Below are 26,206 nucleotides of genomic sequence, written 5' to 3'. Positions count from 1 at the left end.
GGCTGCTGAACAGAATCAAGATACTTCTCTTCCAGGAAGGGAAATCAGCAGGTGTATCAAGCAACATTTATTTGTCTCACTTTATAATCTCTGACTATAAAGCAATTGAAATGTGTTATTATGTCACCCAGAGTCTCATCACAGAAAGTAATGCAGAATACAATATGGAGAGATGAGAGAACATAATGTTTCAAACTGAAAAATATTAAAAATGTAATTGTCTGGAATTTGTTGCAATGCCAATATTGGTGAAATATTGTAGTTTAACCGATATATAATTACATATTTTTGAAAACCCAATTCCGTACTCTTTTAGTCGATATAGTGTAGAACTAGAGGAACACAGCAGGTCAGGCAGCATTGGAGGAGCAGGAAAGTCAACATTTCAGGTTGGAAACCTTAATCAGTACTGGTATCACCAGGGTGCTGCAGTGGGAGAGAGATCAACTGATGTCTTTATCACCCGGGGGTTGCAGTTCTGAAGAAAGGTCCTGACGCAAAATGTTGACTTTCCTTCCTGCTCTTGTGATGCGCCCTGATCTGCTGTGTTCCTCCAGCTCCACTCTGTATTGACTCTGACTTCAAGCATCTGCAGTTCTTGCTATCCCTTTGTGACTGTATTCTTTTAGCAATGATGTCAGTATAAATAGAACTTGATGTCATGTTTTCAAATGATTTTGGGAAGGGAAAGCACATAGATGAGGAGTAGGAGGACATGGTGGAGAAAGTATTGGAAACATGGAAAGAAGTAGACATTTAGCTTAGACCAGAGATTGGACAAACTTGATTTGTTTTCATGTGAATGTTGGTGGCCGAGGGGCAATCTGATAGAAGTTTACAAAATTATGAGAGGTATGGATAGAATGGATAGTCGCAATTTTTTTTCCAGTTTAGAAATGTCAATTATTGCATGACATAGGTTTAAGGTAAAAAGGGTGCAGCTTAAAGGAGATGTGAGAGGGAAATGTTTTTACACAGAGAGTGGCAATTCCCTGGAATTAACTGCCAGAGCTGGTGGTAGAAGCAGATACAATAGCAATGTTTAAAAGGCATCTTGACAGATGTATAATTAGGCAGGGGATAGACGGATATGAACTGTAGAGAGGCAAAAGTTTCTGGTTTAGAAAGACATCATGTGTTGGTTCAGGTTCTTTGTTCTTTGTTCAAAATGAATTAAAGTTTTCAAAGCTATGGAACAATGGTCAAAATCCAATTGAAATGAAATTGATGAAAATCAGAAACAAGTGTAACAGGTCTAGATAGGGTAAATGAAGGAAGGAATTTTCCAGTGACTGGAAAGGCTAGAACCAGGGGGGTCACCATTTATGGATACAGGGCAAAGTACTAAGGACTGAAATAAGGAGAAATTTTACCACCCAGAGAGTGGTGAGCCTGTAGAATTCTTTGCCACCAAAAGCAGATGAGGCCAAAACATTGAATGTTTTCAAGAAGAAGATAGAGTTCTTCTGGTTAAATGGATCATAGGGAATGGGGGAGAAAGTAGGAACTAAAGTATTGAGTTGAATAATCAGCTATGATCGTATTGAATGGTGGAGCAGCTCAAACAGCTGAAGGGCCTTCTCTTGCTTCTATTCTCTACATTGATAGATACAGAAATTGATGGAGAAACTCGGCATTTTTGGAGAAGGGAAACAGAGTTAACATTTGAACTCCAAAAGCAATATATCAGACTCAAAACGTATTTCTGTCTTTGCAGATGCTGCCTGACCTGTTGAGTTTGTCTAGTACTTTCGGTGTTTGTTTCAAGCATCAGCAGGATCTTGCTTTTATTTTATGAAAGTTAGATACCACTTACTACTTCTGACTTATTCCACCCTAGACCAATGCTGGCACCTCCATATCATAGCTACTTTAAACCTATGCCATTAGTATTTGACATTTCCATCCTGGCAAAACAACTCTCACTATCCATCCTCCCATAATTTTATATACTTCAATCAGGTCAGCATCAGCCTCTGATGGTCTAGCGAAAAATTGCGTTTTGTGACAATAAGTTTGAAATGTTACATAATTGGGGTAAAGCAGTGCCCACAACGTAGGATTGAAGAAGATTCATATGCAAGATCACATCCCACTACGAGATGTTGATTGCAAGCATGTACAGTACAGGAACATTCCCTACCATTGAATTGAATTATTTTTCAATAATTAATAATTTAGTTTGATCAGTGCTGGGACTTCTGTTTTTTTATGTACATATGATTTGGATTAAAATATAAATGGTCTCATTAGTAAATTATGCAGATGACACAAAACTTGGTGGAGTTGTGATAGTGAGGAAGGTTGTCAAAGGATACAGCAGGAAATAGATTAGTTAGAAAGTTGAGCAATTGGAGTTTAATCCAGACAAGTGTGAGGTGTTGTATTTTGGGAGGTCAAATGTAAGAGGAAAGTATAAAGTAAATAGTAGGATTCTTAGGAGCATTGATATACAGTAGGATCTTGAGGTTAAAGTCCCCGAAAGTGGCAACACAAGTGGATATGTCAGTAAAGAAGGTATATGGCATGCTTGCCTCATCAGTTGGGGCATTGAGGATAAAAGTTGGCAAATAAAAGCTGACAAATGCAGCTGTGTAAAATTTTAGTTAGGCTACATATTTTTTCTCTATTCATTCATGGGATGCAGGCATCGCTGGCTAGATAGCATTTATTGCCCATCCGTAATTGCCCAGAGGGCAGTTCAGAGTCAACCACATTTGGAGTACTGTGTACAGTTCTGGTCACCACACTATGGGAAGAATGTGGAGGCTTTGGAGAGGGGTTTACCAGGATGTTGCCTGGACTGGAGTGTATTAACTGTAAGAGAGGTTAGACAAACTTCAGTGATAATGGGAACTGCAGATGCTGGAGAATCCAAGATAACAAAGTGTGGAGCTGGATGAACACAGCAGGCCCAGCAGCATCTCAGGAGCACAAAAGCTGATGTTTCGGGCCTGGACCCTTCATCAGAGAGGGGGATGGGGAGAGGGAACTGGAATAAATAGCGAGAGAGGGGGAGGCGGAACGAAGATGGAGAGAAAAGAAGGTAGGTAGAGAGGAGAGTATAGGTGAGGAGGTAGGGAGGGGATAGATCAGCCCAGGGAAGACGGACAGGTCAAGGAGGCGGGATGAGGTGGTAGGTAGGAAATGGAGGTGCGGCTTGAGGTGGGAGGAAGGGATGGGTAAGAGGAAGAACAGGTTAGGGAAGCGGAGACAGGCTGGGCTGGTTTTGTGATGCAGTGGGGGGAGGGGATGAGCTGGGCTGGTTTTGGGATGCAGTGGGGGAAGGGGAGATTTTGAAGCTTGTGAAGTCCACATTGATACCATTGGGCTGCAGGGTTCCCAAGCTGAATATGAGTTGCTGTTCTTGCAATCTTCGAGTGGCATCATTGTGGCACTGCAGGAGGTCCATGATGGACATGTCGTCCGAAGAATGGGAGGGGGAGTTAAAATGGTTCGCGACTGGGATGTGCAGTTGTTTATTGCGAACCGAGTGGAGGTGTTCTGCAAAGCAGTCCCCAAGCCTCCGCTTGGTTTCCCATCCCAAGCGGAGGCTTGGGGACCGCTTTGCAGAACACCTCTGCTCGGTTCGCAACAAACAACTGCACCTCCCAGTCGCAAACCATTTTAACTCCCCCTCCCATTCCTCAGACGGCATGTCCATCATGGGCCTCCTGCAGTGCCACAATGATGCCACCTGGAGGTTGCAAGAACAGCAACTCATATTCCGCTTGGGAACCCTGCAGCCCAATGATATCAATGAGGACTACACAAGCTTCAAAATCTCCCCTTCCCCCACTGCATCCCAAAACCAGCCCAGTTCTTCCCCTCTCCCCACTGCATCACAAAACCAGTCCAGCTCGTCCCCTCCCCCCACTGCATCCCAAAACCAGCCCAGCTCATTCCCTCCCCCCACTGCATCACAAAACCAGCCCAGCCTGTCTCCGCTTCCCCAACCTGTTCTTCCTCTTACCCATCCCTTCCTCCCACCTCAAGCCGCACCTCCATTTCCTACCTACCACCTCATCCCGCCTCCTTGACCTGTCCGTCTTCCCTGGACTGATCTATCCCCTCCCTACCTCCTCACCTATACTCTCCTCTCAACCTATCTTCTTTTCTCTCCATCTTCGTTCCGCCTCCCCCTCTCTCCCTATTTATTTCAGAACCCTCTCCCCATCCCCCTCTCTGATGAAGGGTCTAGGCCCGAAACATCAGCTTTTGTGCTCCTGAGATGCTGCTGGGCCTGCTGTGTTCATCCAGCTCCACACTTTGTTATCTTAGACAAACTTCTGCTGTTTTCGCTAGACCATCGGAGGCTGAGGGTGACCTGATAGAAGTATATAAAATTATGGGAGGATGGATAGTGAGAGTTGTTTTGCCAGGATGGAAATGTCAAATACTAATGGCATAGGTTTAAAGTAGCCATGATATGGAGGTGCCAGCGTTGGTCTGGTGTGGAAAAAGTCAGAAATCACATGACACCAGGTTATAGTCCAACTGGTTTATTTGAAATCACAAGCTTTCAGATTGTAGCCCCTTCACCTGATGAAGGGGCTACAATCTGAAAGCTTGTAATTTCAAATAAACCTGTTAGACAATGTCAGAAATCACATGCCACCAGGCTATAGACCAACAAGTTTATCTGAAAACATAAGCTTTCAGGGCCTCACTCCCTCTTCAGGTGTTAGTGATGTCATATCAGGCACAGAATATATAACTGAAAGATCAAAACATCACATCATTGGTGAGGATGTATTAAACAAACCTAAGTTGCTGTTAAATCTTTAATCAGTTGGAAGGCTTTAATTGATTAATATGTATATGAAAATCCCCGAATTCCTTTCTAGTCATTATCCTGAGACAATTAAAGGCTTTATCAGTGTAAAGAAGACGTGACATTTTAGGTCAGACAATGTATGTTAGGTGTGAAGCCTTGTTTAGAATCTGTTTATGTTTTGGTTTGAAGTCAGACTGGTTTTATTTCAAAAGTAGGAATTTATAAAACACCACATTGACTGACTGTCTATAAATTGTGCACTTTTTGAACAAATAATGTACCTGCCAATACAAATTCACCCCATAGATTTACGTGTGTGTGCGTGTGTATGTGCGTGTGTGTGTGTGTATGTGCGTATGTGTGTGTGTGTGTGTGTGTGTGTGTATGAGAGAGAGAGAGAGAGAGAAGCAGAGACAGGGGAGGAGAGAGAAAGTGTGTGTGAGAGAGGGAGGAGAGAGAGAGAGAGATTGTGTGTGTACACTAGTGTGAAAATGAGGTGGGGATAGAGGGTGAGTGAGTGTGTGTGCATATGTGAGTAAGGGGAGGAGAGAGTGTGTGTGAGATGGGGAAAGAAAGACAGAGTTTGTGTGAAGAGAGGGAGAATGTTTAAAGATGTTTAAGGTAAGTTTTTTACACAGAGGGTGGTAGAAGCAGATATGATAGTAATGTTGAAGAGGCATTTAGACAGACACATAAATATGCAGGGAGTTCAGCACTATTTTGACTCCTTGACCAAATGTAGCAAGATCATAGAATCATAGAATCAGAGAGAAATACGGCACAGAAAAAGACCTCCCTTTAGTCAACATGTCCATGTCAACTGGATATCCCAAATAAATCTAGTCTCATTTGCTAGCATTTGGCCCCTAACCCTCTAAACCCTTCCTATTCATATACCCAGCCAGATGTCTTTTAAATGTTGTATTTGTACCAACCTCCACCACTTCTCTGGCAGCTCATTCCATACATGCTCCAACCTCTGCGTGAAAAAAATTGCCCCTTAGGTCCCTTTTAAATCTTTTCTCCTTTGCCTTAAACCTATGCCTTTTAGCTTTGGGCTTGTCTATTTATCCTATCCATGCTCCTCATGATTTTATAGACCTCTATAAGGTCACCCCTCAGCCTTGGATGCTCCAAAGAAAATAGCTCCTGTCCATTCAGCCTCTCCATACAGTTCAAACACTCCAACCCTAGCAACATCTTTGTAAATCTTTTCTGAACCCTTTCAAGTTTCACAACATCCTTCCTATAGCAGGAAAACCAGAATTTCACGCAGTATTCCAAGTCTGGGTATGACGACTGTCAAGCAACACACACATAACAGCAAGGTCAGGCAATGACCATCTCAACACGAGAGAATCTAACCACAGCCTCTTGACATTTACTGAAATACCATTGCTAGATACCAAATATAAAAACCCTGGGGGTCACTATTAGCCAGAAACCCAACTAAACAAGCCATATAAATAGTGTGGCTACAACAGCAGATCAGAGGCCAGGAATCTTGCAGCAAGTAACTCCTTGGCTCTCCAAAACCTGTCTACAAGGTACAAATCAAGTGTGTGATGGAATATTCCCCACTTGCCTGGATGAATGCAGTCCTAACAATTTTCAAAGAACTTTTCATCATCCAGCTTGACCGCACTACATTCACAAACATTCACTCCCCCACCAACAATGCACTGTTGCAGTATTGTGTACCATCTCCAAGATGCGGTTCATTTAGACATCAAGGCTGCTTTGATAGCACTTTCCAAATGTACATCCTCTACCACTTAGAAAGACTGGGGCAACAATGTACCTAGTCTTGGAGGCATAAATATTCCTTCACTGTTGCTGAATCAAAATCCTGAAATTCCCTTCCTAATAGTTCTTTAGATGTCCCTTAATCCCAAGAACTACAGTGGTTCAAGAAGCAACTCGCCATCACCTTGACTAGGATAATTTGTGATGGTAGATATTGGTCTAACCAATAATGCCCATATCCAATGAATGAATTATACAGAACATTTAAGCCTAAGACTATCATGTTTGGTTTTGAAACGTACGCAGTCTACCTCAGATTACCAAGGAAAGTTTGAGCAATGGATGAAGCTAGCTGTCTCACACTGCTACAATAAAGTCACAACCCAAGTGCCTATCCTGTACACATGGTATCCCTTTTGCCTGATTTTAGCCTCATTCTACCAGTCACTGTACTGATTGTTGGGATATCCTGGATTGACTGACATCCTGGTGCTGGCATCATCTTTAAAAAGTCAATGTGCACCAGGGCAAGTGTTGGCAAGGGGCAAAAGCAACAGGCAAGGCAGGGATTCCATGAGCATCCAGGTAGGCTCAGAGTTGTTGAGTGCTATGAGAGTAAACAAACTGCCTGGTGATGCTGCCTGGTCAAGTCCATGAGCTCGATAGCTTGTCCTTGAGCCTATAGTGTCCTTGCTGTAGCTTACAATAATAGATGCTGTTTTGCCCCAAGATGCAGGATTGAAGTCCAGAAGTGTCCTGTAAGTGGATTAGAGATGCACTATGGGAGTTCTTAGAGAATCGCACATGTTATATGCCAGTTTTCATAGGGTGAGTGTGACCAATGCCTATGGAGCATATCCTGAGATATTGGATAACAACGTGTGGGGCTGGATGAACACAGCAGGCCAAGCAGCATCTTAGGAGCACAAAAGCTGACGTTTTGGGCCTAGACCCCTAGGCCTGAAACATCAGCTTTTGTGCTCCTGAGATGCTGCTTGGCCTGCTGTGTTCATCCAGCCCCATACTTTGTTATCTTGGATTCTCCACATCTGCAGTTCCCATTATCTCTATTCCTGAGATATTGGTGCCTGATGTCTAACATGAAGGTGCTTTGGAGCATGTGGTGAACAGAAGTCACCAGGTACCCACTTTGATTTCTATGTCAAGAATTCTCTGCATCTAGTTTGCTTGCAGCGGGTGGTAGGATAGGAAACTGCATATTAACAGGGTGAGATCTACAGTTAACAAGGTCATTAACAAGCAGTAATCTTCCCTCACAGGCAATTTGCCACTTTTTAAGCAAAAATCTCACCTTGATGGCTTCAACTTAGTAAAAACAATGCAGTCAGTTGTTCAAGATGTTGGGATAGGCACCACAGGACATCTTACATGGATCTGTACACATTACCAATGGTTGTTTTTGCCCCTAAAAAGATTTTGTTCATGATGTATGACTTTTCTTGATGGTGTGATGCAGGTATGTCTAGAAGACTGGCAAATGATATCAAGTAGCATATCCCTCCAGCTGTTCAAAGCAGGCAAGGGACTGACCGTACCCAACTCGTCCATGCTCGTAAAACCCAAATTACAGTATTGAACATTAAATCTGATATTGCCATTGGACACCATTTGCTCAATAAGCTCGAGTGTGTTAAGAATTACACTGATAACCAATTTTCGTTTATTAGTTGTTCTTCTAGTTTGGTGCATTTGCATATACTACAAACTACATGCATTATATTCAGGTTTCTCAAACTTTGCAGTCAGAAAGTAAATGTGTTGCAGCTGTTCCAACTCAACCAAACAGGTAACAGCCATTCTCCTGCTTATTTTTTCAGGACATAGGTTTGACCAATCAGAGTTAATCTGCAAGGTTTAAATTTAAACAATGCTTGTCAGTTTGGTCTCAGTCATAATCTAATTGATGCATTCTCCATGGCAAAGTCTTCATCAATTGCAGTCCCTTTTGCCCTTTTCTAACTTTTGCAAATTTTCCTGATGAGTGCAAAATGAAAAAGCTTAAGCAGAATATGTCATGGTTTCAGCAGTGCACAAGTTCCTTAGCACCAAATGACAATTTGATTATTACTAGCTCATAGGTATGTGGAACAGGCCACAAAATGACAGATATCTGGTAAATTAAAAAACACACAAGAATAACCAAATAAATTGGACAGCTTCTCATTTATAAATGTTTATACTAACATTTGCATTGAAAACAATATCAGGAAAACTTGTTTCTCTGAACTCACCTGTATTATTTATTTTCAGTTTGTGCATGAAATGCTGTCAAAATAAACAACATTACGACATTAAACTGTTTTTGGAAAGTGAGAGGAGGTTTTCCCTAAACATGCGCTTTTAACTGTTGCTTTTATAAATCTTTCCTTGTCACTTATTGCCATTCCTTGCTTAAGACCTCATCACTCTCAATGTGTCACACGCTTCACGAGTACTAACATCCAATAGATAAGATTCTGAATATCTGTTTGCACGTGAACATAAGATTGATGTGGTATCTATACAGCAGTTTATGTAAAAGAATGACCCACTTTCCATTTTTCTGGTTGAGTGCATTATTCTACAGGCCCATGAAAAAAGGAAAAATGAGTGCCTTAACTTGTCCCAAATAGTGAGCTTACTCTGGTGCCTTCAGTAAAAAATTGTATGCAAGTTGCAGGCCATTCTCTCTGATTTCCCACTGGCATTAAAGTAAACTCTAATAATCTTGAAATCCTGAAACACAATTTCTGTAGCAGGGGCACATGGATTAGACCCTCTACCTTTAGGACTTTTCCATGATGTCATTGAATCTTTGGGATGAGGCCCAGCTAAATGTGAAAGTGAGTTTTTAATAATGGTACCACGGTTCCCACTCTGTACTGCATGCAGAATTGAGAGCTCTGTCGGATTGAGCTGAGGAAGAGAACTACATAGTCTCATTCCAGTTGCTAGCCTTGATGCTCCCCGACCATTGATGAGGCATCCAAACAATAATTTATCTCAACTGGATAGATTGTAACTTGATTGTGATATTGTGGAGCCAAAATATGACCCTATGCATCTCATAAGTGCATCTGCTCATGCAAGTTTATTTTATCCTATCAGAAGCATAACTGGTAATATCAGGCAGGATTCTGTTCGATTCAGCTGAGCAGAGAAGCAGCTTTTGCTCCACTTCGTAAAACTCTTTCTGAAAATAAATGTTCGAAGCAGATTTCACCCAGGTCCCTGATCTTTTTCTATTTTAGAGGTCTTCAGCTTAAAATACTATACATTCTCAGTGAATGACTATCAAACAGCAATATCTAGAGAATTATTTTGAACTTTCAGAGGAACTAAGACGTATATTTGGGAAATGGGAATCACTATGTTGACTCAATATTACATTCACCGAAGGACGTTTTTATAGTATACAAATAATTCTTCCATCGATATTTATAGATTATTTTCTCATATACTCATAGATTCTTTTCTAGTTCATGAGAACCTAATATTTTGAAATAAATTTATTAATGAATATCATCATCAAACAATACACGAAACTTTAATTATGTATTTGCCCCTGGAATAATTGTGGAAACTGTTGTTTTTTAAAAGTTTAAATTAGAATTGGCTTGTGATAATTTTAACTACACAGATGATGTTGTTTTTCAGTTACTTCCATTATACAGGCTGGGAAAAGGCATTCTTGTTGAATTTTGGCATTTTATTCCCCCAGGTATCCAGAAAAGTGAGATTGAAAATAATTACACTACATAAAATTGATAGCTTTAAGATGCAAGAAATCCTTGACAATAATGTGGTTTGGCATCATTGTGAATAGGGAATAGCAAAGTCTTACTGGACTGGAATCAAGAATTTTCTGAAGTTCTTACGAAAATATCAATGTTCTTGTCAACCCTCTCAGGTTAACACAATGGATCCCATTGCAGGAAAGCAAGAGGAACATTCACAGTGAGCTGGCTAAAACATATCCCTAAACTAACATAACACAAAAACATGCCCAATTATCCATATCATTTCTATTTGTGGGACCGAACTGTGGACAAATCGCCTCCATATTTGTTTTACTAAATAAATGGAAGTGCAAAAATACTTAATTAGTGATATGCTTTGGTGCTGTGCAAGTTTCTTTCTTTAGTATGGAACATACAGTTCCATACTAAAGAAAGTCTTACATGAACATTTATTCGTGATATTGCTCAAGACTTTATCCAAGTTCAAACGTTGCAAGGACCTGGCTATCAAAAACGTGTTTCTCAGATAATCGTATACATGAAAACTGTGGTGAACCTTAAATTACTTTGAAGCATATTTTCATGGCTAAAATGTGTCTCTGTAGTATCTATTGATTATAATTGCAGCCATCCACATTATATTTGTTACTTATGAAATGATGCTTAATTAACTTTTTGTTAATTATATTTAAATATGTAACTATTCATATCTAAACTAAGAACTTTGTTTTTTATTCATTTGTGGGAAGTGGGTGTCGCTGGCTGGCCAGCATTTATTGCTCTTGAGAAGGTGGCGGGAGCTGCTTTCTTGAACCACTGCATTCCACTAAAAATTAATCTGAAAAATTAATAACCAATATTAAAATTATTTGTGCAGTTGACACTATGATGGCTAACATTCCCTTAACTTCGTTCTGTATATGTGCCATTTAGTAGTAGGATAACAAATGGTCGCTTGATTATTCTGGTCTAGTTTAGAATACTACTGTTTCCTATATGTACTTGTTTGACAAGACCAACGTGATTAAATTAAATCCTTGCTGTCCTCTTTTTCATATGTAATTGTGAATTTCATCGTAATTTTGGATAAATCTTTATCGAGAACACCTTGCCATATAATCTTGGGATGGTATGAATTTTGCTATGATTGGACTACCTGAATATATCAATGAATTGTTATAGTTTATAAATAATTTGGATTTAATGTACTGTATTATTTAATTAAAAATGATAAATGGGGATTAATGTGACTACTAATACAGAATTACCTGCATTGCATCAGTAGATGTGTACTTGCAAAGCCTTTAAGTTGAGTGTAAAAGCTGAAACCTAAATTTAGGGCATTCTTAAACAAGAATCAACCTGTTGTAGAATTCCATCAGGAAAAGCAGACAGAATAGCTTATTCCAATTGGTGTCTTAGTTAGAAGGCACGAGAGAGAACATATTGTTGGCAATATATCGTAAAACTTCTGAAAAGTTTGTAAAACAAAACATGCTCAGGGAGCAGACGCGATTCCTTTGTCAACTTAAATTACAACCAGGGATGATAAACTGTACTTTCATATTACCATCATATGTGTGACTCATAGATAAAGATATTAATATTACACTTTGCCTCACGTTGAGGACACAAACTTAGAAATGTAGGGAATTGCTGCTGTGATCCATTTGGCAGGTTCTTGGATGAAGGATTAGCAAATAAACTAGTGTGAAACTGCACCTCGCTCTGAAAAAACAATGAATTAGCTTTCTCAATGAATGGCTTGCCAAACTGTCTTCCACTTGCTGTACTTACAACTTTCAGTTTTCAATTTCCCTGACTTTTTAGTTATCTATAATTTATAAGCTTACTTCTGTGCTTAAATTCTACAGTAGTTTTTTCATCTTTGCATCTGCACCTATAATAAGAGACTGATTGCTGTTAAAGATGTTAAATTTCTGTGACTTTATTCTTAATGTTGATAAGTATCAGTATATGATTGGTATGTGGTATACTGTAGGTTTAATTCACCAACATTCTACAATAAAGTGATGAAATACCAAAATGGTAATATATCAGTTATATCAGATGATGCTTATATGGCTATTATGTAGAGCAAAATATGACGACTTTAATATGCTGTAATATCTGGTTTCCTTTGGAGGTATCTCCCCAAAAAGTCACAATGCTCATTTATTTGATGAGTATATGCTCACCGGACACAAAGTTGTTTAGTTTTATCAGATCATACAAGCTGTACTGGGATAGAAAAGCAAGCAAAAGACTAAAATATATTAACAATAACAACTTACTACATATTAGATTTTATGACACACTAAGATAACAGACTGTAAATTACATTGATATCTATGGGAAATTATTCTACAACTGCAGTTACTTTTATAAGTTACATTTAAGAAGAAAGCAGTTTTTAGAAGTGCAAATGTTAAGGAATGCAATGTTTATTCATTCCTAATATTTCAAAGTGATTTCAATCAATTCGCAGTTAATACTGGTCATTTTTCTTTTGTTACTTTTGATCAATTCAAAAGTAACTTGTAGATTGGCCACAACACATGTACCGAGTCAAACTTATTACAGCATAGTCTATTTAATCACAAAAGCAGTTTGTTAGATAATATTGTATTCTGTCAACAGAAAGAAGCACAGTTTAATTGAGTACCATATTGTCACAATTCCTCATGGATAAAATATAGAAATAATACATTCACTATAAGGCATCTCTGTGCACATACCACAACATCACAGTGAATATGCTAAAGATTAGTTTCTTTCCCCTGTTGAAACCACTCAAATATTGCACTAGTTCTGACTTAAATAGAGTATTATCTGTTTTATGTTTACCAGAGTCTTGTTGCTTCTAACTGACATAAAACAGCTCATTAAACCACATCCTATTATGTACATACCACAGTAGCATTTGCAAATGCATTATAGAAGGCATCAACTTTAGGGCAACAAAACAAATTAGTCTACTATCACTGAAAGTAGCACTCTACAGCTTGGTGTAACATTGACATGGGGTAAACCAACACTTCATGCCATTCAATTTCTTCTAATCGGAAAATAAGCTGGCAAAGGACTTCCGCAAATTACGAATTGTTTCAGCTTTAGCTTCATCCTCATTCAAATTTGATCGAAATAATGATGATTCCGTAATGTTGAATGCATTGGTCAAAGACTGTGATTTGCTGAAAACCAAAAAGAAACATTTTTTTTACATAAACGGAAGATATTAGATTTTCAATAAACCATCTAATTTTATTCTTAGAAAGTCATGTCCTTCTTGAAAGTGATCACATCTCAATTCATGTCTAATCTTTGTTCTATAAGCACTGTAAAATATGCCTTAATCAATCTATGACACTTGTTGATTAATAATAAATTAATATTGATACATTTTTTATTGTTGCTCTGTATCATGAACAGTCTGAGAAATGGTAACTTTTCTGTTGATGCTGATTTTAAGGAAAATAAGCTTAATTCAAGAAATTTACAATTTGAGATTTTTAAAAAATGGAATATATTTCTAATATCTGTCTATGTAGCTGTTTATAGCTCACAAGTTCTCATTTACATGAAGCCACATTGTATCATAAACAAAATATGGAAGTCAACATAGTTTTATGACACATTGGATTTTGCAAAAACAATGATATAAGAGAAAGGATGTTAATTTCTAAAATTACCAGCCAAACGGGCTGTGAATTAAGTTGCGCCCACTGTTGGTTGCATCAGGAAAAAAATTATAAAATTTTTCAGGAGTCCTGCCTGAACAAATTTGTCTCTTGTGCACTCAGTACAAATAATGGTGACACTGGGTACTGTAGCAAATCAGTGTGGGCAATGGGCAAAATAGTAAGTTGGTTTGAAAGAGTAAGTAACCCTGCATCTGCAGTATCTGAGCAACCGCATGAGTTATCTTGAATTATGATATTATAATTCATGGCCTGGCAGAATTTTCTAGGAGGTGGTATCATTATGAACAGTTGATGAAATTGAATTTGGTTCCAATCAAAAGAACTAGAAAGCTTGTTAAATTTGCAACTCAGTTTCTTTCACCTTTGATATTGTCTCACTTGCTAAGTATTTCCAGAACTTCATGTTTTCATAGTAATTTTGTACATACTGTTGATTAAATCTGGTGCAACTGGTGCCTTGATTTAGGAACCTAGATACCCAAGTACTTTCAGTTCATTTCTTTTAAACTGCCTTTTAACTGCCTTGCTGTGTAGGAGATAACATACAATCAGAACAAAGAATGAAAATAATAAAATCATGACTAAACCAAAAGGGAGAACTGAAGAGGAGGAGGAGAGGGGGTGTATGAAGGTAGGGAAGAGATGTGCGCAAATATAAATGGTAAAGGGGATGAGAAAGGGGAAAATGCTAATGAGAATGGGTGAGAAAGTGGGAAACCGAGTCTATCAGAAATAAAAATGAAGTGAAAATAGTTGGTGGAAACTTAACAGCTGGTAAAGATATGGGGTGATGTAAGGCATAAAAGGAAGAGAAAGGATGGAGAAGAGGGAAGAAGTGTGATGAGGAGTCTCGCATCCTGTTGAATGGAACACTTTGAGTTTCATATTGCATTTTCAACCATTTCAGATCTTAAGAAAGGGAAGGAACACTCCTTCCTTGCCTATTTTGTATCCAATTTAATAAACTGAAGCTCTGAATTTGAAATAGTAGCCAAATCCTTTTTTTGTTGGATTACCAATATTTGTTGTATAACATTCAAAAAACGAGCTAAAATTAACAATATCTTACTTTAACTGAGGATGAGGCTGTGGCTGTTGTTGAGGGGTTGTTGGCTGGGATTTGAGTGCAGGCTGTGCTTGCATCTTCTGCTCAGGTTGCCCCTTCAGTGGTTGGCCTTGTGGTCGCTGGGTTTGCAAAGTAGTCCGTGGTTGTTGCATTGCTTGGCTTGGCAGCCTTTGTTGTTGAGTTGGGGGGCCAGTAGGACGCAGACCTCCTTGTGGACGTGGCCCCTCAGGAGAAGCATGATGTTGTGGCAGTAGACCTTGGCTTTGTGGGTGTGGTCCTTGGGGTTGTGTTGGGCCCCCTATGTTCAGCACAAGAAATACTATATAATGTTATATTTATAGAAATTCCTCAAAAACTTTGAAATCCAGCACTTACTTACTATAAAACTAAAGGGCATTATTTACATGTGCCTAATGATATTCCAAGGTGTGACATTTTGTGAAATTCAATCCTTCAAATGCTTTAGGTCAATGGTTACATTTAAGCTTAAAGTCATAATTGCAAAAAATGACTCAGACATTTCTCACTAATAAAATACAAATTTGTTTCTGAAAGCAAGATCAGTGTTAAAATAGTTTAACACAGGAGCTCTCAAGTACTTTAAGTTAAAAGTAAACAATCCATGGAGATAGCATACTAGGTCGCTGAAAGCAAAAACAATTAAAAAATCCAAAGAAAGCAAAAAAAAATTACGATAAGCAATCTGCTAAGTGCCATAAGAAAACTGAGCAGAAAAGTTACAGAACTTAAGGAGAGCTATGTTGACTCTATTCACAAAAGTCACCAGTTGATGATAAGTTTCTGCTGGACTATTTTATTAACTTTCTTATTCCAAAATTTAAATTCTATTTCCTTAATGTAACCAGTCTATTAAACATAGGGTTCATTCGCTCCTTAACTGTCAAGATCAATATATTTTTCCATTAAGATTAAAAATATGTTAAGGAATCAAGAGAAATTTTGTGTTACACTCATATAATATTGGTAGGTCACAGATTAATAACTAATAAAGTACCATAAATTGGAAAAACATTTTTGGAAGTTTATCATTCATGTTTTCAGGGGAGGCAATGGCCTAGTGGTTCTATCATTGGACTGTTAATCCAGAGACCAGGATAGCATTCTGGATATCTGGGTTCGAATCCCACCATGGCAGATTGCAGTGTTTGAAGTCAGTAAAATATCTGGAATTAAGAGTCTATTAATGACCATGAATCCATCATTGATTGTCGGGGGAATAACCCATCTGATTCACTAATATCCTTTGGGAAGGAAACTCCTACCCTTACCTGGTCTGGCCTACATGTGACTCCAGACCTAAAGCAATGACGTCGACTCATACCTGCTCTCTGGGCAATTAGAGATGGGCAATAAATACTGCCTAGCAATGACAACCTCATCCCATTAATAAATTTTTAAAAAAAATTCTTTCCTACATAAACCTTTGGTGGTAAGTTAGAAATTGGTTAATATGCTAATTACTGTCAAGTAGACTTTTGATCATTCCAAATGGGCAAAACATCAGCTGCATAGGTGTTAAAACTTCAATATAAAATTGTGACCTCATGTAATTTATGATCGAGAAATGTCGTGGGTATTTATGCATGAAGAGTCACTGAAAAATAGTGCGTAATTGATTAATTAATTGACGTGCAAACATTGAATATTTGAAATAGCAAAGTGTGGAGCTGGATGACCACAGCAGGCCAAGTAGCATCTCCTAAATGGTGGATGGGCCCAATCCTGAAGTCCCGCCCTGTTTCTGTAGGATCTCAGTTTTGTCAATGGAGGAAGGGGGAACGTGTGAGTCACAGGTGTAGGAATTATGAATTCAGGTCATTTGAAAGTAGTGCTAAATTCAATGCTCTAAACCAAAAGTGTGGGAATCCCATATTTATGGAGTGGATACAAAGCTTTTTGATAGGTGGAAAGATCTGTTTGAGCTTAATGATTTTGTTACAATCCAAAAGCCCTCCAAGTTTGGGTATGATCTGGTTACAAGCTCATACCTTTTGTATGAAAGCAGACAAAATTTGAAATCCTGGATATTTACAAAGAGAAGAAAGCCACAAGATTCTATGGTTTTTAAACAAACAAACTTACACTTACTATTCAAAGTCAAGAAGGTAAAACAATGTACGCTGGGCTGAATTTTAGCAAAACATTTAGCAAAATTCAGCTGAGCTTAAATTTCAGGGAGTTTCATGGTGGATTTCTCTCAGTTGATTCTGGTGAGGTGCCTCACACATTCTCCATTGCTCATCTTATATGGGCCATGACTCTAAGGCACTGTGCGTGCTTGCCACTGTTTGAAGCTTTCAGGCATTCCGACACCAGTGCCATATATAAAGCCCAGCTGTACACTAGGTCAATTTCAGGCAGCCACAAATGGCCCTTCACAGTATATGTAATGGGAGGAAAATAAAAAAGAACGATTTCTGAGGGCATGCAGGTGACTTCTCAACGGCCATAGAAGATCACATTTGTAAGTGTATTGCTACTTTGTATCACCAGCTGTCTGATAAACTGCCATTATAACTCTAGCTACAAGAATTAAACTCCACAGGCTATCCGTCCTTGGTCCCATATCATGTTGGAACCCTGATGGAGAGACTGCTAATCTTTTGCCGATGCCTGACATAGCATAATATTTTATTGTTCAATGTGGGAGCCTTCAAACTGTTGAAAAAATTGACTTCTATTCAACAACAAGAAAAGCGAAGAAGAAATAAACAAAGTGCTTGTTTTTGCTTCACAGAAATGACCAGTGATATGGCCAAGATTGCTTGTGACCAGGATTTGTATCCCACATACTTGGTCACTGCATACATTTTGCAAACAGAACCGTATGATTAGAAATATCTTAAACCAGTATTGTGTAAGTGCCATGATGAGTACCCTTGAAGCATTTCATGTTGCTCACAAGTAAAGCCTGCAAGTTCAAACAGAAAAAGACACTTACTCCATCAATTCCAGGCGTTCACAGCAACTTCTCATTTCGATTTCTGTTTGTAATTAGGTTGATGATGGAAGACAACACAGGTTGCACTTTAGAGAGTCTGTCGTAGGCTCAGCCTAGTAATCTGGGGAGCCCTAACCTCCATATTTCTTTCTTTGTTCTTTGCACTCCCTGTCAACTTCACCATTTCTGAGCTGGCACTTGTTCTCACTCAACTCATGTTTTCATTTCCCAATGTTACCCCCTGAGCCCTGGATCTAGAGCTTAGTCATGGCAACCATCATGATGTATTGTCACCCCATTGAAGGCAGCGGTATAGACGCCATCAATTAATCCTTCCTGCAGTAACCTATATCTTCCAATGTATGATTGTCTTTCAGTTTAAATATTGAGCTGCCCTCTGTCACATATATTGTCCCCTGTGTATCCTAGCATGTTCCCTCCAATCCCACAATTGATTTTCCCACCTTCCCTACCACAGAATATATATCAGTAACTTAATAATTCACCTTGACTTTCAGTGAAGAGACTCCAAAGCTGACTATGGTCAATCCTCCTGAACCATTGGAAGGGAACCCTTGACTGATGAGAGACCAGACCTGACCAATCTCTCATCAACTCTTCAATTGGCATTATGCAATCCCCTGACAGATTGCACTGAACCTGTGAGATTGATCCTGGCTGACTCCCTGAACCAAGTCCCCCCATTGGCTGACTGGCTGTGTCCAAGCTCCTGGACTGAGATTGGTGCTGTCCTTGACTGATTGTGGAGACACACTCTGACTGACGAGAGTCCACATTCACTTGATTGAGGATTACTTCCCTTAGACTTTAAGACAAAGCCTTTTGGCTAAGCACATGTAGTGAGTTTGCCATGTAAGCTGCTGGCTGATGCTTTGTGCGTGACATTGATATAGCATGGTACAATGCTGCAACATTTCCACTTTTGAGACTGATCACTGCAAACAGTCATGGTGAGCTACTGAGCTTTGTGTCTGTGCTTTGTGTCTGTTGCTATCCTTGGTTGTCCTTGAGAAGGTGGTGGCAAGCTGCCTTTTTTAACAGCTGCAATTTCATGCTCTAGGTAGACACATAATGCTGTTAGGAAGGGAAATCCATGATTTTGACCCAACAACACTGAAGGAATGGTGATATATTTCCACGTCGGGATGGTGGGTGGCTTGGATATGATCTTGCAGTTTGTGACATTATCATGTGTCTGCTGCCCTTGTCCTTCTAGATGGAAGTGGTTGTGGGTTTGGCAGGTGCTGGCTAAGCAGCATTGGTGAATTTCCACAGTGCATCTTGTAAATAGGATGTTGATGGTGGAGGGAGTGGAAGGTAGCCTGTAGATGTGGTGCCAATCAAGTGGACTGCCTTTTCCTGGATAATGTTAAGCTTCTTCAGTATCATTGGAGCTGTACCCATCCAGGCAAGTGGGGCGTATGCCATCACATTCCTGCTTTGAGGCTAGTAGGGAGTCAAAAAACTTTGGGGAGTCACAAAGTGAATTACTTGCTGCAGTATTCCTCGCTTCTGATGTGCTTTTGTAACCACTATATTTCTATGGCTAGGCCAATTCAGTTTCTGATCAATGGTAATCCCTAGGATGTTGATAGTGGGGGATTAAGTAATTGTAATAGCATTGAATGTCAAGGAATTGTGATTAGATCTTCTTTTACTAGAGATGGTAAATTCCTGTCATTTGTGTGGCTTGTGTTACTTGCTGCATTTCATTCCAAGCCTGGGTATTATCCAGATCTTGTTGCATCTGAACATGGACTGCTTCAGGATCTGAGAAGTTGTGAATGGAACTGAACATTGTGCAATTATTGGTGAATATTGCTGACCTTATAATGGAGGGAAAGTTGTTGACGAAGTAACTAAAAATATTTGGGCCTGGGACACGAAACTGAAGGACTGCTGCAGCGATGTCATGAGTCCCAACAACCACAACCATCCTCCTTTGCGCCAGGTATGACTCCAGCCAGAAGTTTTCCACCAATTCCTGTTGATGCTAGTTTTGCTGAGGCTCCTTGATGCCATACCTAGTCAAATTCAGCTGCGATGTAGAAGGGCAGTCACTTTCACCTCAACTCTGGAATTCAGCTCTTTTAACCACATGTGAACTACAACTTTAATGAGGTCACTGCCTGGTGGAACCCAAGCTGGGCATCAATGATCAGGCTAGTGCTGAGTAAATGCTGCTTGACAGCACTGTTGATAATATCTTACATCAATTTGTTGATGACTGGGAGTAAGATTGATGGGTTAATAGTCAGTCAGGTTGGATTTGTCCTACTCTTTGTGTACAGAACATACCTGGCAAATTTTCCATGTTGTTGGGTAGATGCTAGTAGCCATACAGGAGCACCTTTGAACGTGTACAACAAGGTCTACAGTACAAGTCTTCAGTACTATTTCCAGAATATTGTCAGCCTTTTCAGCATCCAGTACCTCCAAGCATTTTTTTTTGTATCACATGCAGTGAATCAAATTTGCTGAAGACTCGCATCTGTGATGTTGTGACCTCTGGAGGAGACTAAGTGAGCATAAGGATAGCAAGTCAGCTGCTCTAAAGCTGCACCCTGATCAGATGTATGAAAAGGATGCCTGACTGTGTGCAAAGTGGCTTGGCAGCATTGTTGGTGTTGATGTTCTCTAAAGGTGCAGCATTAAAATGGTAAGTGAGTTAGAGATGTGCCACGATGACAATGTGAGGCCTGTGCATGTCTGATGTTAATCCTCATGGATGGGGATGGAAGTACAGATGGTCACTCCCCATGAAATGTGTCCTGAGACGTTAGGGTCTTCTGTCCAAGATGGAAGCCTGCAGGAACAGGTAGCGAGTTGAAGGCACTGGAAACCCACTTTGACTCTCATTTTGGGAACTGTTGCTGTCTAGTTCTCCCAGACATATGCAAAATAGCAAAGTGCATATAAACTAGGTGAGAATAGATAATAATGTGATGCTAATGAATGCAAATGAGTTCTTCAATTGCTCACTAGTGAGATTCTCATCTTATGGTTCTGGACTTCGAGAATCTTACAATAATTTCCTGACAGACTTGTTCCAGTTCTCAGGAAGGGTCAGTCAACCCAAAAAGTAAACTCTGATTTCTCACCACAGATGCTAACAGACCTGCTGAGCTTTTCTAGTAACATCTGTTTTTGCTTCTGATCTACAGCACCAGTGGTTCTTTCAGTTTTTGTTTTGACTCCTCATTATCCATGAAGTGGAACGATGCAGGTCAATATGTAGTTACTAATCTAAAATGTGGATTTAACATGATATAACTATGGATTAATAATAACACCAACAATGCTGCCAAGCCACTTTGCACACAGTCAGGCATCCTTTTCATACATATGGTAAAACGCCACACTGTACATCCAATGGCAGATGTAACCAAGAAAGGTTAGATGGTTTTTCAGCAACCCATCCAGACATCATATTCAATGTCAGTCACAAAACATTGCAAATACCTTGTCTTCCTTCGGAAGGATTTCAACCCTTTCCTTCAAAAGGTCTGGCCACTGAATTGCCCTCATAAGACGCAAGAATACAATGAGTGTGACCACCCAGTGGTTGAAATCTCTTGTCCTTAGAGCATATACCCATGGATTCTCAAGGTTTTGCTCCAGTATTGACTTATAGGCACAATCCCTGGGTGTTACCCACTGGAAAAGCACTGTACTGCTTAAAAGTGTGACTTTTGCCCCAGTGGTCAGCAACAGTCAGCGACCTCCTGAAATATTTGCACCACTTGATGGCATGTTCTCAGTTTCAACTAGAGTGGATGGTTAGCCAGGCTTCCAAATCTTCATCTCAAATCTTAGCTCCACCTGATGACTTTAATGATTTCTATGAGCCCTAGCTGCACAGAAGCTGCTGATACAGTACTTTTTTTTTCATATAGGACCTCCTCTTCTGCTTTTCTTCCAGTAGTTTTCTCCTCCAGGGTTCTGTCACCTTTTGTCTCACAGATATCTCTCTCTCTCTCTCTCTCTTTATTGCACTGTACTGCGTCTTGTGGTCTTTGTTTCTCACTCTACATGATCACAAGGGTGATCTGTTAACTTTAAATGCCAGCCATCACCAGGCATTCACTTAAAACAGAAACTGAAAGGAAACAATGCGTAGCTTGTGCCAGAATTCTTCGGCTGATAAGAATTAGAATTCTTCTCCACTGTCTGGAATTAAGCTAAATTCAAGTTTGTAACAACTTGAACCCCCAGCTCTTTAAATACAAAAAAAACACACCCTGAAGCTTTCAATTAAAGTTAGAAGTTCCTCTGCTGGATTGCTTTGATTGTCAGGCCATTGGGTGTGTAAGTTACAAAACATCATTGCTGTCAGTTCCTGAGGCTTTAATAGCATTCTTTTTTGACATTTACCAATGACTGCTATTACAGCTGAGGTCATTCTGAAAGTTTAGATGAATTTTAAAAGCTAGATTTTTTATTAATCGTAGCATGGAGCTGATTTCCCATTTTGATCAAAAATTTAAAGACATTATCAAAGGATTAGATGTCTTTAATGTGAGTAATGAATGGAACTTTTTTTTATAACAGATTGCATACTCGAGGGGACTTAAAATAGTCAAATGTGTTTAATAAATAGAAGTGTGTTTGTCAGTTTTGAGTATGTATGAGGGAGAGCTCTATTAGAATGTTAGATGTTGTTTTTCAATACCACATTGCTATTGATGTCTGCCCATAGTGGCTACTGGGCTCGTATGTGTAAAGATGGTGTATGGGCGTCAGGTAGCAGAGAAAGACCATGAGTTTAATGAAGGGTGAGGAATTATGGGTTAGAAGTGAGGGCTAGAAGGAGTTACAGCTTTTAAGTCAACTGAAATGAGGGTCAAGAATACTTGGCTCAATACCAGCCCAACTCAGCACTGCCAGGCTTGGTAGGCCACATATGGTCTGCTTTCACAGTAAGAGAGCTTAATTCTATCCCATGTCCATCTCCCTGGTATGAACACTGGATCTGACAGAATCCTTTAAACCAAACGAGGTATTCAGGGTCTGACATTTCCTGATTAGAGCCACTCAGCTTGTTTGTAAACAGCCAACTCATAATGCTAGAACAGCATACCGAAAGGTGGATATATTTGGTATATGATATGGTTCTGTTTGATTTTGGATAGAGGGAGAAACCTTGGTCATCATTCTAAATACTACTAACAATCATTTATTTATAATTCTCCATTTGTTAAGTAATTTTGCTCTCTCCTGATTTTTTAAAATTACATTGACTATGCAGAGGATTGACAACTTTCTAGTTGTAAGGCCTTTGTCAGTCTATAGAAAATTGTGAAGATCTCTGGGAGAGATTCAATGAACTCTCCCTCTAAGGTACCATCTCTCCCTGTGAGACGTGCTTGACCTCATTTTGATTACTCTCACTAATAGTGGTTGAAATTGATTACTCGCCATTCGTTATTAATCATTATTGCATGAATGTGTATCCCTAAATTTGTTTCTTAAAATTCCAATAATAATTTTTAAAATGGCCATGCAGCTATACAAAAATCTCAGATTACATTTACAATGCATAAGCAAGTGCTGGATTTAGATAATTTCACAATATCCCATTGTTATAATGTACAATACAAGTTTTGTAAAATAGATTGTTTCAAAAAGGAATTCTGATTGCCTTTTAAACAGTACATTTTTCATTACATTCAAATGTCAATTAGCTTTGAATCAAACCATTTTGATTTGAGTGTTTCAACAGGGAATTTGATTTACTGACAATTGAACACAGCATCACAATGATGTTGACAGCAAAAATTAACAGTGCCAAGAGCCTTGCATCATTCTTCAATATATCAAGATACATTAAAATACAATAATGGACACATGGGTAATGTTTTCTAATCTAACTGCTCAGAGATGTTATTGCACACCTATGGAATAGCTAAAACTTGAACCCAGGCAGGGTGGCTACCAAGCCTGTATTCTTAAAATAAATTAATTCTAATTTAACAAGTCCAAAGATTTTCATTGCTCAGTTAATACTCAGTTTATTAATAATAAAAAGACACAACTCTTGAATACTGATCTCAGTAAACATGTGTACATCTTAAAATTGCTTTGTTTTACAAGCTTACTCTGAGAAGAAACTGCCTATTTAGGGATAAGCAGTGGTTGTAATATTTGAATCAAACTCATACAGGGGTGTTTATTCAGTATTTATAGTTTATAACTAACTGTCATTGATTACTGTATTAGTAAGGACAAGGAATGCCAGATGAGATAATAGTTAATGTTTAAAATGTCATGAAGGCTGCTGATACTTTTACATTTTAATACATAATTAAACTCACTTTCCTGTGCTACTTATCATTTCAATTTGTACATAACTGTTTCCTTTAATGCATTCTTGTGAGAACTGATGGTATAGAAAACATTGTATGTAAATGTACTTCGTATATATTTTTGTGTTTTATAGGTATGCGTGTAAAAATTATATCATAAAGACCCATCTACCTTTTGTGTTTTTATTGCACGTAAAGCTGTACAAGTGTGTAGCCACATTATGTAAAATACTGCAGTAAAACCTGAGCATTTTTTAAACCAAATACAATTATCATAAAAAGTAAGAGACTTTTACAAACAACTGAACACATTTTGTTATGACCTCAACTGTAACATTAAACTTTGCATAAAGCATGCTTGCATGCAAATCCAAATGCACTTTTAGGAATGTTTATTTCTGGCTGTGCAATTCAGTGTCCTCCAGGAATTAAAATATTAAGCCATTTTTGTTTCTTTCAGCCATAACACTGTACTTTATCTCAACAAATGTCTCTCCTAAAGCAATGCACAAGGTCAACCATATCTACTTCATATGATTAGGACAACTGCAGAATTACATGCAAATGATTACAACATGACTTCAGAAGCACACCTATTTAGGTTTTAGCAGTGGGCAAGACACCTTTTTCCAAACTTTCAACAATATCAGGGTATTCCTCAGCCACACACCAGCACAATATGACAATTTTTGTCTACTCATTTCAAGGCATTTTGGGAATATGTGCTCCTGGCAAGTAGCTCCACACGTTTGGAGCACATATTAGCAAATTGCATGCATACCCCTGCACTTGTTAGTATTAACAGTAATGGCTCAAAATCTGCTGTGACATGACAATGAATAGCACACATTGTTTTAGACATGGCCTTGTTATTTAATTTTGATGATATTTTGTCCCTTACATTGCTGTAAGTATGAAATACAAACAATAGGACGGGAATTAAGTGGACAAGAAAGCAACTGCATATCTCCTTAACCAATAAGCAGATTCGCAATAAGTGGTTTAAAATGAACAACATAAGAATTAGGAAATAAGTATAATTTAGAATAGTGAATTCAATATCAAATTAGGTGCAGAAAGAAATACAAAGGGAACAAAAAACAATTGATGAGAAAGAAAAAAGACAAATTAAAAATGTTAATGTTTGAAGTATTTCCAACAACAACAAAAACCTAAGGAAATTAAACTCTAAACATATAATAAGGTAATTTCAATGCCAGTGAAGTAGACTGTTTGTTTTTATCAGTAAAATATGTACTTAAGACTCGAAATAACTTGACTTAACTTGCTGTGGCAAACTTACCTTCTATCTATCATGCAAAAACTGTAACGTCACGCGGTCACTGCATTTGAGGGTGGAGCCAAACAAAAAGGTGCCATTTTCGCAAAGCTTACTTCAGAAATTTAATTGAATGTTTAACAGCAATGTTTTAATTTTCTTGTTTAATCATGCATCTGTCCTCAACTCACACTGCTGTGACATTTCTGTATATGTGATACTGAGTTCTATTAACATTGTCATTATTCTGACAGCAAATTTTGGGCCATTTGAAGTCACAAGACAGGTCATTTCCTCTGTATATAAACTGTTATGAAAATACAGACATGCACAAATGGGGCATAACTGGCAGGAAATATTAATGGACTGTTTGTACTCTTACGCTCAGTAGTAAAATAGCCTGTAAGAGGCTCATGTAGCTTTTGAAAACTACTCTTCCCTCTATTCAACTTTCTACTTGTAAGGCCTTATTAAAAGAGCCTTAAGAAACTTTTCATAAATATGTGGGTGGACAAATTAAGTGAGCAAGCAAATCCAGATTAGCTAAAGAACATGAAGGTTTCAAAGAATTATCACAGCTTTTCGAAAACAGCACAATAATTCTTA

The 26,206-nt window shown here is 38.7% G+C and overlaps 1 protein-coding gene across 1 annotated transcript in view; it reads right to left on the bottom strand.

The window, feature by feature from the left end:
- Positions 1–12,195: 12,195 nt before the first annotated feature.
- Positions 12,196–26,206, bottom strand: part of syn2b (synapsin IIb) — a 363,486-nt gene continuing 349,475 nt past the window's right edge. The window contains exons 12-13 of the mRNA XM_048547347.2: positions 15,037–15,331; positions 12,196–13,457 (exon numbers count right to left, since the gene is read on the bottom strand). Of these exons, the coding sequence (XP_048403304.1) occupies positions 13,322–13,457; positions 15,037–15,331 (431 nt within the window). The 3' untranslated portion in view covers positions 12,196–13,321. The remainder of the gene's footprint in view (positions 13,458–15,036; positions 15,332–26,206) is intronic.

Source organism: Stegostoma tigrinum, chromosome 11 (genome assembly GCF_030684315.1).
Source record: "Stegostoma tigrinum isolate sSteTig4 chromosome 11, sSteTig4.hap1, whole genome shotgun sequence".
In the NCBI taxonomy this organism is placed as follows: domain Eukaryota; kingdom Metazoa; phylum Chordata; class Chondrichthyes; order Orectolobiformes; family Stegostomatidae; genus Stegostoma; species Stegostoma tigrinum.
The sequence above is the reverse complement of the archived record's forward strand: the minus strand, read 5'-3'. Positions and strand labels throughout refer to the sequence as shown.